The sequence below is a fragment of the Electrona antarctica genome, assembly GCF_951216825.1.
Source record: "Electrona antarctica genome assembly, chromosome: 13".
NCBI lineage: Eukaryota > Metazoa > Chordata > Actinopteri > Myctophiformes > Myctophidae > Electrona > Electrona antarctica.
In genome coordinates, this window is record NC_136794.1 from 26220146 (window position 1) to 26237071 (window position 16926).

At 42.6% G+C, this 16926-nt stretch overlaps 1 protein-coding gene across 1 annotated transcript in view; it reads left to right on the forward strand.

Moving 5' to 3' along the window:
- Positions 1 to 16926, forward strand: part of LOC306935139 (receptor activity-modifying protein 1) — a 49618-nt gene that overhangs the window by 21401 nt on the left and 11291 nt on the right. Inside the window, exon 2 of the mRNA XM_079518035.1 lies at positions 10957 to 11098. Coding sequence (XP_079374161.1) covers positions 10957 to 11098 — 142 coding nt within the window. The remainder of the gene's footprint in view (positions 1 to 10956; positions 11099 to 16926) is intronic.

The following is a 16926-nucleotide window of genomic DNA, read 5'->3' on the forward strand; positions in this document are numbered from 1 at the left end:
CAAAATAGTAAAAAAAGGCAAAGAAGTTTAGGGATAAGGGGTTTAGCGGTGACAAAAATGGAGCCCATAGTGTCCCTCTCCTCTACAGATTTACCAAATGACAAAAACACAAAATAGTGGTTCTCCTTGAAATAGGTCACTTTCTGTCCATTTCCACAGATTTTTTTGGTCACACTCATTTGCAGTGTTGTTAACAAGCAGTAGCGACTCAGAGGGGAAACCTAAGCTTGATCAATTACACATCAGTGACTTGGTGTCCTAGATTACTACCTGGCCAGCAGCTCCACTGTGCACATTGCGTGCATGCCACTTCTTCTCTCATTTTCTGCACTATTGAATTGCAATTGCCTAATTGCGATCATTACAAACACAACAAGAGGTTCACCCATGTGTTCACATCCATCTTTTCACCACCATGTAGCGTCAATTTGCACAATACTAGGATAGCTAGATGAAGTCTAAATCTGGCTTTAATGTGGCCCATATACGATTTGGGTCAACTCAATGGCCTGTATCAATACTGCCTATCAATACTGCAATGTACTGTAAACTACTCCATTAAGTCTGGTAATGAAAATTTACTTGAGTAAAAGTACAAAAGAATTGGCTTCAAAATGTACTCAAAGTACCAAAAGTAATAGTACTCATTATGCAGAATACCCCATTATAAGTTTTCAAATGTATAATAATCTTTTGAAAATAGCAGGTTAATGTTAACCTGACTCCGCCAGATGGCGGCAGCAGTGAGTTCCTCCTCCTGCTCCCATATGGTCTCTCTCGGGCAGAGACGAAGCATTCCGATCAAATGCTGATCGGAGTGATATGCGGCCGCTAGAGGCGGGATCAACGCGAGACTGACGTCATATTGTAGCTGTGCCACAGCGCAAATGTAAACACAACCAACAGGACTACAACTCGGGTTCATCGTTTCTGCTTGAGAGAGACCAGATGCAGGCAGAGGAGGGAACTTGTGAACTCAATACTGCCGCAATCTGGCGGAGTCAGGCTAGGTTAATGTATGGTTTGTAAAAAAAATAATCTAAATATACAAAGTAACTAGTAAAGTAAAGTAGTAACTAAAGTGCAGCATTTGCCTCTGAGATGTAATGGAGTAGAAGTTGGACATAGTCAAGTAAAGTACAAATACCTCAACATTTTACTTAAGTAAATGTACTTTCCACCACTGCTTCCAAGACATGCTCATTCAACCTCAGAGAGGCTCGCCCGAGACTTCAATAATGCAAATAATGTAAGAGTGCTTAGGTAGGAGAACGTGAAAGAGGTGCAGTGTATCCTTCTCTGTTGGAAGGATGAGGGAGAGATGGAATGGACACACAGAGATTATCGAATGCTGAGATCACAGTTCCTTTGAATATATTCAATTCTTTCTTGCTTTTTTCAAGATCTATCCCTCTTTCTCGCTCTCATATCAGAGTTTCAGTTATAAATGAAATTCCACCGTGGTCCCCCTGCTGACTTGACTGTAGGACAGTGATGAAAGTTGTATTAAATGAACATGTGTGTGCGTGCGTGCGTGCTGCGTGCATGTGCATCTTTGGCACTAATTTAAGGTTAGGTCGATCGGTTAAAGATAAAGATAAAGAACGAAAATACATCGCATGGATGCACCTGGGACGTATCCTCAGTGATGTATCCCAAGGTCATCAGGGTTTCGGGTCTCGCAAACATCATACCCCTCACTCGGGTGACGCAGCCAGGGTGATCAAGTCCTGACTTACGTCCCAGTAGCTACCCTCGATCAGTCCCATTAGGGAAGACCAGGGCCACACAATCCGTTGGAACCACTACTCTGCCGGGACTGGGAGGCATCATTCTGGCGTGTGGAGGGACTAGGCTCAGTGGGTTGACTCCTGTCCGGGCCCCTCCTACGTCTCACCAGGTGCAGCAAGGACCTGTGCATTGCACCAGACTCCCAGCACCAGACACTTCATTCAGGAGTGGTGGATTATTGAGCCGCAATGGTTCTGCAGGCTCCACCTGGGCTCCACCTGGGCAATGATTGGAGCTATAGAGATGGCTGAGTCTCTGAGAAATTTGGAGGGAATATTGTCATGGCCAGTGGCCTTGTGGGGTTGAAGGGCACACAGTCTTTTAAGTACCTCCTCAGTTGTTACCATTGTCAGCTTAAAATCATCTTTACCTAGTTGTTTGTAGAAGGCTTTGATGACCAAAACGCCCAGAGTGGGAGGGCAGTTTGTTAACCAGCGTTGTTGCAATGTTTGTAAAGAAGATGTTTAAGTAGTTGGCTACGTCAAGCTTGTCAGTGATGAGGGTGTCATTCGATTTGATGTTTATATTTGTAAACTTGGTTTGTAGTTTCTGACCGCAGCCTAGATTGTATAGTAGCTTCCAGAGCTCCCGAAGATTGTTTTTGTTTTCCTCTGCTTTATCATTGATAAAGTTACTTTTAGCGGATTTAGTCATGGTAGTTACAATGTTTCTTAGCTTGTTTCGTTGGGTTTTTAGGATGCCCAGTTGGGTTTGGAGATCACTGTCGAAGCTCTTGGCTAGCTTGGACTTGCATTTAAAAAGTTCAGAGCATTTTTTGTCTCTGGCTTTCATTGCAGTCAGTATGGCTCTGAGCAGGTTTTGACCCTGATGGTTCTCAAAGGAGCCATGTTGTTTAGTACTGATGTAAATTTGATTTTGAAGCCAAGCCATGCTTCTTCGACTAGTGAGCTCCTGAGCTCATCGGACCAATCCAGATTCTTCAGTTCAAGGTTAAAGGCCTCGCTAGAGTAGGTTTTGAGGTCCCTAGATGTGACTGTTTTGTGATAGCCGGACTTTAGTTTTAGTTTTTTGTGGGTACAGAAAATCTTAAAATGATCGCTAAGCCCACATACAATAACACCTTTCTTGGAGATTCTGGAGTTGTCTGAGGTCAGAATGAGATCAATGACAGTTTGAGTAGAATCACACACTCTCGTGGGTTGGGTAATTAGCTGACTGACACTATTCATTTGTACACTCTCATTACTGTGCAGATCCTTCTTTCACTTAATGAACCTTTGTACATCCATGGTTATATTTATGTACACTTATATTTCTGCAGCTGATTTCCCCCTGCGGGATCAATAAAGTACAGTCTTGTGGCGGAGCAAGAATGCAGCAGTGAATTGGAGATGGCGACACAATGCTGTGGCTATCAACCGCCCAGCCCTTTGCAAAGCATCGTCATAATTCATTCACATTATTAGCATCATATTAACGTATTGCCCCCAAGGCATGACGGTTGAAGTTGGCATTATTCAGAAATTCTCACAGGCCGCAACATTTAATCAAAGGGTTGAATAATAGCATGCAGCTATTTTTAATAGAGCGCTATTTATATTCATAAACATGTCTAGAGGCAGCCTTAACAGCTGAATGACATGCACCCTGTAAAAACATTTCCTTCTGCTTTGTCTTTCTTTCTAATTTGTCTTTATTCTGCATGTCTGTCTTTCTTTCTATCCACTGTAAACACTGTAAAATCCAGTAAAGGAATGGTATCATGACACTAACTGCATTTACAGATATGGTACCCTTGGACAAAAATCAAAATAAATATTGCATGCTGGCAGGCTAAAAACAAAAAAAAAGATAGCATAGAACATATGCACTGTGCAGAGTGATACTAGTCTGACCACAAGGAATATCTGCTTAATCTGCTTTAATGGAGACCTCCTCTCATCTCTCCATCAGCGAGCATCAACTCACTTGATGCCTCATTAGTCTTGAGCCCAAAATAAACAACATGTCTGCATGTAGCCTGTTTGCCTGTGTGGTCGCAAGTTCAGACTGGAAGGCGTCACAGGCATGCTTCATGCTGTCTGTGAATAGACAGTGTGAGGGGTCTTAACCACAGCATGAAAGAAGGCGCCCATCTGTTTGTCCATGTAGTGGATGTGTCTGGGACAACATGCCCACAGCGCTAAGCCTGAGAAAGAAAGGATTGTTTTAACCGGAGCCTGGGAGTTCAAGAGGAGAGACTGATATTTTATGGCTACTCTAAAGGCTGCAGCACAATGAAGTTTGACGACCTTGTCGAAGTCAGACGAAGTTCTCTGGTCAGTAATTCAACCTGCTCGTGGTTTAATTTGTTTTATACAGATCTCAAAATCACTGTTCCATTTAACCTTCCCCGTACCATGGCAGAAGGCAATATCACAGCTCTTAACCGACCCCTAGATCGGTTTACCTTGTCTGCTACATAAGTTACTGCTTCCTTGCTTGAGTTCACGACTTCAGCTTGAGCTCACATTGACTTCACCTTCTCTCTCATTCAGTCACCTACAAACTATTAACTCAAGTAAATACTCATACTTTCAATGCAATGCAATGCAATCTATCAATGCATTGCTGTATTGAAAAAATAATTATTGCTCCTTTTCCCTGTCACATAATGGAAAATGACACCAACAATATTATGACCACTTTCACTGTCAAAAAGCACACCATAAAATTCTGTATTCATTTTTCATCAGCACGCCAAATATTGCGTTTGGAATGAGTTTTGGATGATGCAAAATGGCATGCATGCATGTGCACACACACGCACAACTTGTTTACCCTCCTTATACCCATTCATCGCTCTCTCTCCCTCCCTTTCTCTCCATTTCTCACGAGACCCTTACCCTCTTCATTCGTTCTCTACCCCTCCCCATCTGAATTCCTGCTGCCTCTCTTCTCTCGTTATCTCCCCGTTCTTGCTCATTTTGTACCCATCTCTCTGTCTCTCTCTCTCCGTCTCTCTCTCTCTCTCTCTCTCTCTCTCTCTCTCTCTCTCCCCCACATTCCCTGGGTAATTATTCTATATTCAGACTCCCATCATCATCATCATCATCTCCCAGACTGTCATGTGAGATGAATCTCGCTCCTCCACTGTGTGCCGACGCCCTACAGTCTCTCATCTTCCCCTCTGGACTCAGACATGCAGCATAATATTATGCTTTGAATGTAATGTTTCAGATAGGGTTTTTATTTACATTTTTTAGGTCTAGTAATATGTATTTGTTTTCAATTGTGCACTCGTATGCATTGGTGTCATCCTCATTACCTGGCATCCCTATTCTGGGCATGTGATTGTAAACGCAGATTTTCAAAATAGAGGAAAGTAGCTGATCTACATATATCAGCTATTTTTGTTAGGCAAGTATAGAATACAGTAATACATTAAATACTGTAAAGTACAGTACATTTACTGTAATTTACAGTTTTGAGGTATTGGTACCTTGCTTGAGCATTTCCAATTTCCAATACTTTTAGGCTACTTACAATTTACAATTTAGGCATTTGGTTAATCCAGAGCGATTTACAGTAAGCAAGAACAAAAACATGGTAATACATCAAATTAGAGATGTCCCGATACTGTAGGCCTATCGCTATCGGAACACTGCCCGATTTAGTCATATCTGGCCATATCGGGATCTGTGAATATGCCAGTCTAACCACCGATCCGGCACAGGGGTAAGGGGTTGACACTATGGCAGGTAAATAAAATGGTTGGGCATGTGGAGTTTGCAAGTTTGAGTGAGGAGGCTGCTATAACACGAGATATATATATAAACACAACACGATATATATATAAACACAACACGAGATATCTGTCTAAACAAACACCTCCTCCACTGTGCTCCATCTCCCCTTCTCTCTCCCTCTCTCCACACAGTATAACACAGTACGCACGCACACAGACACGCACATGCACGCACGCACGCACGCACGCACGCACGCACGCACGCACACACATTCCGATAGTTTTATACATTTGAAAACTTCTGAAATAATAACTTCTACCTAATGAGTACTTTTACTTTTGGTACTTTAAGTACATTTTCACACCAATACGGTGGTACTTTTACTCAAGTACATTTTAAAGCAGAAATAACATGCATTTTTAAACTTTTTAAATATTTAATATCATATTGTCTATGTCCCTCAAACTTATTTCTAATGGTTTGTCACCAATCACCACTCTGATATAACCAGCTGCAGTCCTTGTCATTTATTTCTGATCTTTGAAAGCAGTTTTAGCTGCAATACCACAATGTCCTGTGGTGGTGGGGGTGCTGATATGCAGATTATTTAATATTTGAGTTATTATAATACTGATGCTAGATAAAACCAGGCTTGTTTCCATTCCATGCCAGCTTGGAAAATCAACAATGGCGGACATTGTAAACAAAGTGGAAATGCACATTTGGAACTGAAGACTGAAGAAGAGGAGGAATTATACAAAGTAGGGTGACATTGATGACATTACGATGAGGACAAAATCAGTTGAGCTGTTCCTGAGAGCAATTTCCAGTAAAGCACCCATATGATATGAAAGCCTGATTGTTCAAAATTGGTTATTTGTGGGGATAGAAAACACATATGGGAGCTCCAAAAACACAAAAGAAATTGAAAATGTTTATGTTATAGATCCTTTCAATTCTGGTATTTTTAACTTAAGTGATTAAGTAAGCAAGCTGTCACCTTGGAGCATTTCATCCATACAGTACCAACCAACACGCAGCACCGTTTTCAAGGTCTCAGGTTGTGTGCAGTGTGCAGCATTGTATCGTTCTCCAATCGTTTGTTGGAAAAGCACCAGAAAACATGAAAGGCCATGAGTTATAGCATGCTTTGTGATGTAACACAGCAGATCAATGATTGGGTCAAACCTGACTATAGGAGTCGTACGTGCGTGCGTGCGTGCGTGCGTGCGTGCGTGCGTGCGTGCGTGTGTGTGTGTGTGTGCTGCTTTTGAATATGTAATACAGGCTTTGAGGCAGTCGAAAGGGCATTGAGACACAGGAAGGAGAATTTGAGAAGAGATGAGAGTGGAGGAGTCAGCTTAGCTTTGCACTACACGCACGCACGTGCGCACACGCACACAGGAGCTAGCTTCAGGCAGGTTGAGCTCCTACATAGACCAGTGCGCTCTGGGAGACTTCGTACAGAGAGAAGAGAGGAAGCACCATGTGACTGCATGGTCAAAGGTTGTTAAAAGCCACGTTCCATTTCATTTACAAGCAGAAATCAGAAATATCTCACATCTTATTTCCCTCTCTGTCTCTCACCTTTACTCAGACAGAAAAGAACACAGGCTTATGTAGAAAATGGAGAGGAAAGGTCTCTCTCTCTCTCTCTGCTATACTTTGCAGTTTGCACCCATTGCTATAAAGTCAAATGGGTTCCCAAATTCCCTCTTAAGCTTCCAGTGGTTGGAACAAATCCTCCATGCTTTTGTCTCCTATGGACCTTGACTACTGTACTACACTGCATGTTTGGTAAATGGTGCATTTACTGGCGCGTTTATTATCCAAGGAGCTTTACAATGCATATTCACACACACATTCACACACCGATGGACGGCGGAGGAAGCCATGCAAGGCACCAACCTGCTCATCGGGAGCAATTAGCATCTGAGGTGTCTCGCTCAAGTGCACTTTGACACTAACTCTGAGAGGGAGCCCATGATTAGGCCTGTTTGAGATAATGTCAATAATCTTTGCATAATCATCAATCGTTTCCATGTTGGAAAAATGTCCATACATTTTCAAACATTGTTCAAAAGTAGCAGAAATAGCAGATCTACAATAATAAAAATAATAATAAATAATAATAATGCATTTTATTTATAAAGCGCTTTACATTCTTGCGAATCTCAAAGTGCTACAAAGATTAAAAGCATGGCAAAAAAGAATACCATAAAATACAATAAAAGAAGCATAAGCAACATAGCAGTAAAACATGTTTAGGGAAAAGCTTTCTTAAAAAGGTGGGTCTTACAAGCTCACAACACATCACTTTGTGACGTGTTGTAAGCTTGGCATATTTTTGGGGGATTTCATATCACATTTACATATCGCTGAACTTACATCAATAATATAGTCAGCGTTTCATTCCTCTTGGATTTCCTCAGCAAGTTAAATAAATAAAAATAAGCTTTGTAAAACTGTCAGCAGTAATGTCAAGTTCAGCACAGGGTTGAATGGGGAGAATCCTGCTCACGAGGCTTGTTCTATGGGTCAGAGAGTAGCCCTGCCGCTCTGCTCACAACACAACGCTCAAACAAGAGAAAAGAAGCTGTGTTATATTTTTGCTGCATCTTGGTTTTAGCATATAATTAAACATGTCATGGCAGCCCTTGCCATTTGGAGGCCTGTTTCAGCACAATGCGCTCCTTTGACACAAACACGCACCCTATAATCACAGTGTCCATCCCTGGCAGAACAGGCTGCCTGTCGCCATGTGAGTATTGAACCCTAATGAATTATTAGGCTATACAGACGTAACAATATGAAAAACTAGCGACCCCACAATTGAGCCTCTTTGGGTGTTGCCCATCGGCGCGGGAAGGACGCGGAGAAACTGCGGAGATCTAAAGGTGCGTTCAGACTTGGATGGTTAGAGCACCGCCATACTGTACAAAGCGCCTGTATGTCCCACTCTTTGATTATTGCAGACAGATGAGCAGAGATGCTGGGAGCTGTGTGTCGCTCTGTCATGAGGGAGGTAGTCAGGACTCTGGCTTTCATAGTCCACTCATCTGAAATGTAATGGGCAGTTACCGTGATGTACCGCTCCATGGTTGAGGATGTCCACAGGTCCGTTGTTAGACACACTCTTGCCTTTCATCCCCTCTTTGATCCTGGTTCGCAGGGTGTCACTCTCTCGATTGATATTAGCCCACAGAGTTGTGTGGCACGGGACTGTGTATTCCGGTTCAAAATATTTCACAATCGCTTTGAAGCCTTCCCATTGCACTGCAGCCAAAGGTCTGACGTCTGAAATTGAAAAGTAAACCCCTTGATTTGCGGTCTTCTCTGGTCTGATAGAGGCTTTTTGGCGTAGCTGCTCATGGACGTCTGCACTGGGCGACTGTCACCACTCCCGCCGTCATCCGTACCTAGATGCTTGCTTTTCAGATGGCCGAGCATAACGCTTGTATTCTTGTTGTACACGTAGATCGAGTGTAGAGGCCACTGTTTGTTTTTCTTCATCTAGAGTGAATAAGTACTTCCACACGTGTGACCTGTGGTTGTGCTGTTAGTTTCTCGGGGTCTGTGGGGTTTCACCTGCTGAATTCTCTCTCGCCGCCATGTCTGCCATCGTTGTTGCCTTCTTGACTTATTTTTTTCTTTAATTTTCCCTCCACTGGGCCACCGCCCGGCCTTGTTTTTACGCATAAGGTGATCACACCTACACAATCACATGAAAAAAAATTGCCATGAAGACGTTCATATCACATAGATTTTCATGACAATATTGTTACATTCCTACCTCTCTCTCTCTCTCTCTGTAACTCCATTGTTGAAATGAATAGGCTCCATTACATGTTTTACCGGAGAAGAATTGGAGCTGGAGAAGAGGAGACATTCCGATACACACACACTGTGACACACACACGCGCACAAACACACACACACCCCTTTCAGTCCTGTCGACTGTAAACGAGGATGAAGCAAGGAAAGCAATGTAAACAGCTTTACATGTTTCCATCCTGCCATCTTGTGTTTTGGTCATTGTTGTGACATTCTTTTTAACCTGCACATTTTATTTGTGAGGAGAGAGTATTAGAACACTTCAGGTTTCAGGTTCAGGTTTATTTTTTATCATATGTATCAATACAATGTTTAAAAATACAATGAAGTTAATTGTGCACTCAGTCTTAAAACACATTTTGTGCCCAAAACGTCTGTGGACGTCTTGGGTATTACCGCACGTGCATAGCCCAAGACGTCTGTGGACGTCTTTGAAAAAAAAAAATGCATTTGGCGTTTAAATTAAATAACTCAGAAACTATAGTAAAAAGTAAAAAGTTCCAGCATGTGTCTCCACAGTCAGCTGAATTATAAAAAATGTGAATGGATTTTCTAGGTGAAAGTGATTTTGGGCAGTTTTGCGTGGGCTCTCAATGTGTTAAGACAATATACACTAGTGCATACAAGGCAAAAACACAACAACTATAGTGCAAACAAACTAAAGGCCTTTTGTTTGTGAGGAGAGAGTATAAGAACACTAGGCCTTTAAGGCCTATTCATAGTCCAGTTTTTGGTGAAGAGGTGATCACCGAAACGGTGGTTAGTAAAAACAGAGAGATGTGTGAGCGCCAGTGGCCACCTCTTCACCACCAAAAACTACAGCCTTAAGGGCCTATTTATACTCCAGTTTTAGGTGAAATGGTGGTTAGTAAAAACAGAGCGATGTGTTGTGGTGAGCGGTGAGTTTCTTATCACCGCGGCATGACGTCATGTTGTCGTTTTCGGTGGTATGAAAAGGCCGGAGTGAGAAAGAGGTGAAAGAATTGGAAATTATGTGGAAAGAGAGAGATGGAGGCATATTAGACAGCCCAGTGTTAAAGTCTATACTCATGTTTCTCCTCACTCCTCCATGAACCCATTCTATCAGAGGAAATTAAAGAAAGAAACTTTCATTGTTTTCAATTCTTCTGAATCTTGCCACAGAGAAGCAGGCACTCTGTAGCTCTCCAACCAAGCTTCTGTAAACTCTGTTCACCATTAGCAAGAGAAGACAGATGAAGGTTTGTGTGTGTGTGTGTGTGTGTGTGTGTGTGTGTGTGTGTGTGTGTGTGTGTGTGTGTGCGTGCGTGCGTGCGTGCGTGCGTGCGTGCGTGCGTGCGTGCGTGCGTGCGTGCGTGCGTGCGTTGCCACTGTGTTTATTACTTTTAAAAGAGCAGGTGTCAACTTCTGGTCTAAATCTAACCGCTATTCAGTAAGATCTTGACTATACAAAGCATAAAGTGTTACATTTTTTTCTTTAAATCAGATGCTTGCTTTCAACATAAATAGATGGGCTTCAGCTAACATTCTCACCTAACCACAATATCTCTCTATCTCTCTTCTCATTGCCGTCTCATGCTTATATCTTTTGTTCTTCCCTATTCTTATTCCCATCCTTCGTATACCCTCCCTTCTACTCCCTACTCTCTCTCTCGTCCCCTAGCAGTGCTGTGCCAGTGTGTGTCGGTGCTGGGCTGTGGTCCCCATTATGAGTACGCCATCGAGGAGTTCTGCCTGGCCAAGTTCCGCCTGGACATGGAGGAGTTGGACCAGAGACTGTGGTGCAGCTGGGAGGAGACTGTGGAGTAAGTACTGCAGGAGAAGATAGTTGTGTTTTGTACTGTGTTTTTACTTGAGTAAATGTATCAATACCGCAATGTAGAAATACTCTGTTACAAGTAAAAGTCCAGAATTCAAAATGTACTTGAGTAAAAGTACAAACATATTGGTACTTAAAGTACCACAGATAACACTCATTGGGCAGAATGCCCCATTTCATATCTGATTCCCTGAATGACCATAAGAGGTCTGTAACTCTGAGAGTATACAAAATTGGATCGATTTGTACACTCGAGTTATGGGGGTCCTTGCAAACAAACATTTGAGAACCACAAGTAGGCTATAGTGGACTTATATATGCCATAGTGTCGTAGTAAATAAGTGTCATACATATTCTGAAGAGATTTGAGAGACTTGACATTCAGTAAATTGGGTCTTATGACAAGAACATCATAATGGCACGTACATTTAACATAAAATGTAACATTAGCCACGGACAAGGCCAAGTCTTTGCCACGGACACACATGTACTGTAGGTGACACCTGGCCACCTGGGGCTGAAGTGGTTAATGTATGTTTTGTAATAATAATAAAAATCTACAAAGTAATTAGTAACTAACGTTTTCAAATAAATGTAGTGTAATAAAAGTACAATATTTGTATCCAAGATGTAGTGGAGTGTAAGAAAATAACAAAGTAAATGTACTTAGTTAATTTCCACTACTGAAAGCTGAGAGGGCCACCGTGTTTCCAACAGCCAGGACACACACACACAAAATAATGCACACGCTCACGCATTATCATAACGACTCCCCGACAAGATTAATACAGCACATTTTGACCTTCCACACGTTACATATTTGTCCTGCAGTCAGTTGGAGGGATCCACACGGTCCCTGCCTCAATGAGAGCACACAATAAGCACGCACACACATATCCAGCGAAACAAGCCGAGGCACTCACATGCACAAACACAGTATACTTCTATACTTCCATTCTCCCACGCTCTGTCTCTCGCATGCACGCACGCACGCACGCACGCACGCACGCACGCACGCACGCACACACACACACACACACACACACACACACACACACACACACACGTACTATGCTGAGTGCGATACTTCACATTTGCATAATGCAATTACTCTGCAAGATTTTTGCAGTCAATTGCCACAGAATGAGCAATGATCTATTGGCGGAAAAGAGATTATATTAGCACCAATACGCTTTGGGACCCCAAAAGTCCAATAGATATGCCTCGATCCTGGCCGCAGCCCCTGCAGTAGCTGATCGAGTTTTGGTCACCTTCGAACTATTGATTAGTGTGTGGGTGAGAGAAACAACAAAGGGAGCGTATACGCAGAGCTGTTTCTAACCTTTTCGGGCTCACCACCACCTCAAGGAAACTGTCTTTACTGGATGTGAATTAAAGACAGACAGACAGACAGGCAGATACAGCAGCATCTTTATCCAAAGGTACAATGTGTTTTACATTTACTCACATTACTCATTCACACAGATTTTAAATAGTTACACATCCTGAGTAGTGTGTATTTGACTGTGCGCACGTACGTGCATGAGAGAGAGCTGGATGTCAAACAGATGGCAGGCTGTCACCTATACTCCTAGTCATCTTTTGTTATTTATGTCCACTGCTGCCACATTGTCACCACATTCTATAGTAAAATGGTAAATGGTAAATGGTGCATTTATATAGCGCCATTATCCAAGGCACTTTACATAGATTGTGCATTACATTCACCCATTCACACACACATTCATACACCGATTGCAGCGGAAGCCATGCAAGGTACCAACCTGCACATCGGGAGCAATTTGGGGTTCAGTGTCTTGCCCAAGGACACTTCGACATGTAGACATGAGGAGCCGGGATTCGAACCGCCAACCCATGGATCATTGGACGACCTGCTCTACCTCCTGAGCCACAGTCGCCCCTAGTATAGTATAGCATAGTATAGTATACAGTCTTCTTACCACTTCAAGTACAGTCAGAATGCATTGTGCATTAGATGTGGAACTGTTTCTTGCTCTTATGCTGTTCTATTAGGATTGAACATTTGAAAAAGACTGAAGGTTGAGGTCATAATCTTAGGATTTAAAACAGATCTCACTTGTTGATTTTCATACCATGTTTTTATGGTTCAGCAAAATGTTCTGTGCACGTCACTGTAGTGCTTTGTGTTGTCTCCAGTTGTTAGTTTATTGTGTATTCTATGGTTCACTTCTTTTCACCACATCATTGGCCATTATGCATGAAACCAGGACTTTCCCAAACTTTTCCAAGGACCCTCAAATTGCCATAAGCAATCCCTGCACAGTGCAGACAATATCATTACCCTGGGTTCACAATACACCCACTCCCTCATTGTAGCAGAGCATAATGAGGCCTGTACCCTGAGTACCCTGGGTTCACAATACAGCCACTCCCTCATTGTAGCAGAGCATAATGAGGCCTGTACCCTGAGTACCCTGGGTTCACAATACAGCCACTCCCTCATTGTAGCAGAGCATAATGAGGCCTGTACCCTGAGTACCCTGGGTTCACAATACACCCACTCTCTCATTGTAGCAGTGCATAATGAGGCCTGTACCCTGAGTACCCTGGGTTCACAATACACCCACTCTCTCATTGTAGCAGTGCATAATGAGGCCTGTACCCTGAGGAATACCTGAGCCTTGACGTGTCCAGGGAAGAAATCCAATCATAAAAGGCAAAAGAAATAGCCTGAAGTGGCACAATAAAAAATGTCAACCCGAGCTAAAAGTCTTGCATTGCAAAACCACTCATCTGTTTTGTTCTTCTGCTGCATAATATTGTCTGTAGCTGAGCACCTGTAGCCAAGGAGGCAATCAGACAAAGTGCAGACTTCTTTGCATCTGCATGTACATTAACAACCAAACAAATCGAGCCTACAAGTACAATGCTTTCGGAAATACCCTCTCGAGAGCACTGGAGGGCTCGTGAGCACACTGACCAATCCGACTGAAAAGCAGAGTCGTTCTGAGCATCTGGACAATGGACGGTTGCAGCTTGTTTGATACTCTATTGACAACATTCAACAAGTGTCTACAGTACATGTAATAAAACACAACATAATTCTGTTTTTACGTGGAAAGAATTTAATTAATTTTAAAAGACACATCTCCTCTGATGAATGTCAACACCAAAGCGCTCAGAAGTTGGAGGAGATGCTCAAAGCCAATTTCCGAATGTGTCCAGCCATCTTCGTTACAACTGTGGTGCAAGTTACACACTCTCCTCGCACATTTCCTTTATGACCAGAGCAGAATATTTCCATGAATCCCCCCCACCACACACACACACACACACACACACACACACACACACACACACACACACACACACACACACACACACACACACACACACACACACACACACACACACACTCTTCCGTCTTTCCTTCAGTTCTTGACAAGGAAACAGCAAAAAAAAACAAGTTTAATGCTAATTTTAATGAATAGAGCACCAAAGTCCTGACATCACTCGCTCATCCCTTGGTTCACGGAAGTAATTTCTCTATGGAGAATAACATGGGGTCATCTTAAAATCATCTCATATAGAGCGTCGCAGTCCCGCCCCCTACCATGGACCAGGAAATTAATCCCAATGCATTTTTCCCATAGACATTTCTTAAAGTATTTATTTAAAGACGGTTACGCCGCGGACAAAGCCAACTGGAGTCGTGACAACTCATGACAACACAAACAATATTTTGGACCAAACAAATAATTGCAAAGAAGCAAAACAAAAGTGTTGTAACCTGCCGTTTTTTTCTTCTTTCTAATTATTTGTTCGGCCCAAAGAATTGTGTTTGTTGTCATGATTTGTCACGACTCGAGTTGGCTTTGTCCGCGGCGTAAACGTCTTTAAATAAATACTTTCTGAAATGTCTATGAGGAAAATGAACGGAGAATCATTTCCTGGTCCAGGGTAGGGGGCGGGACTGCGACGCTCTATAAGCATTGTGGTCCAAAAATAAACAAAGTGTCTCGGCGGAAATTGTCGGGGAGGTGGCTCTGTGTCGTTTACGACCGCCAATCACTTATATTTGATACCGTCTGTTTCTAGCGAAAATGTAACTAATTCAGCAGCAGTAACATTAGCGTTTTCTCTCAGTCAGTTGATTCTTCATATCCATATGAGTGAAACGGCCGGGGTCACATGTTTATTTTTCAAATACAGTTCTTATATGAGGTGACCTAAAATCCTCCTATGGGCATTACAATGCAATTAAAAAGTACATGAACCCGCGGTAGCCCTCTACCGATATTGATTATTATATTGATGTGCTCTATAGCAGCAGTGAAACAAACAAATGTGTTTAGATCAGAATTTAACTGCAGAAATTACATCATACAGTATTACATTACCAATCTCTGGAGACGGACATGCTGGTTGGTTCCCAGAATTTTCAAATGCTTCCACCTAACAGTTTTTACCAAAATGAGTAGAAAATGAAGCATATGTGCCCTCCCACTTCCATTTTGCCTGTGCGATCACGTAAATAAGTCCTATTGGTAACCAAGTTACTCAAAGCACATGCACAAGCTGATAAGCAGAAATGGAAATTCAAAACTATATTTTAAATGTTCATGAATATGTTTTCCAGTCCCATGAGCGGATCAGTTCTCAACTTTTACCTTTTGTTGAACAGATAGTCTGCATCATAATCATCACAGTCATCAAGTACTCAGTAGGCCTACTCACTTCATATACTGAGCACAATACTGTAACTCCTCAGTAGTCCATACTCATCAAAATGTGATATAATAAATTATAATATAACAATACAACACAATTAAACCATATACGTTTAGAAAATACTAAATGCATAAGGCTAAACAATGGATCCATGGAGTTTTTTACCACAAAAAGCACCAGGAAGTCAGGAGTGCGAAGGAGAGTCTGCTCAGGCCCAAAACAAAGATCCGCCTGGGAGCATGGAATGGATCCGCACCACAAGAAACAACTCAACACTAACTCCTTAATTTGTCCTGAATCCTGAATTGATATAGTTGCCAACCACATTTTTAGGATTATGTTGGAAATAGTTGAAAGTTGCAACTATAGTGGCATCACAAATCATTGACTTGGGCTTGAGAGTAAACGGCCCCCTTTGAAGATATTTTTATCCTCAATTCTCTCCAATGTTGCCAACAGCGTGACAACATTGTACAAATAAACCACACTACAGTATGACTCATGAATCATGATGGCTTCATCATGTGGCTCACAGCTCCCTTTCTGAGGTACAGCATAAGCGTCCCCCCCCCCCCCCCCCCCCCCCCCACACACCACCACCACCACCACCACCACCAATCCCCTCAAGCAATTATTGTTATTGCCGTGCCTCGCTGTGCCTTGCCCTCTCCCATCATCATATTGCAGCTAACACTCCAGTGCCCGTGTGAGTAGAAAATTACAGTTGCAATTTAAATGTATTGTAGCGACGAGTCTCGTTGCCTCTGCGATCGACTCAGCTCAATACTTTGTGTTGTTGCACCTGGAGTATACACAGTGTTCCTTCAACATGGTGCTGTCTCTCTTGTCCACTGGCATCCTGTTCCTCCATTAGTCTTTTCAGACGGGAAGCGACTCACTAGTAATTCATTTTCAATGAGAGGCGTGCGTTTATTTTGGACGTGTGGAGAAGTTGAGGGGCGACAATGTAAGAGTATTTACATGGGCGCTCGTACATGTGCTCGTTTCGTGCACACACCGTGCGATTGCCTAGTCCTGGATTGTTGATTTTTTTTTCTCGCAGTGCAAGTCTTGCCCCTCTTGAGCAGACCTGGAGCAGAC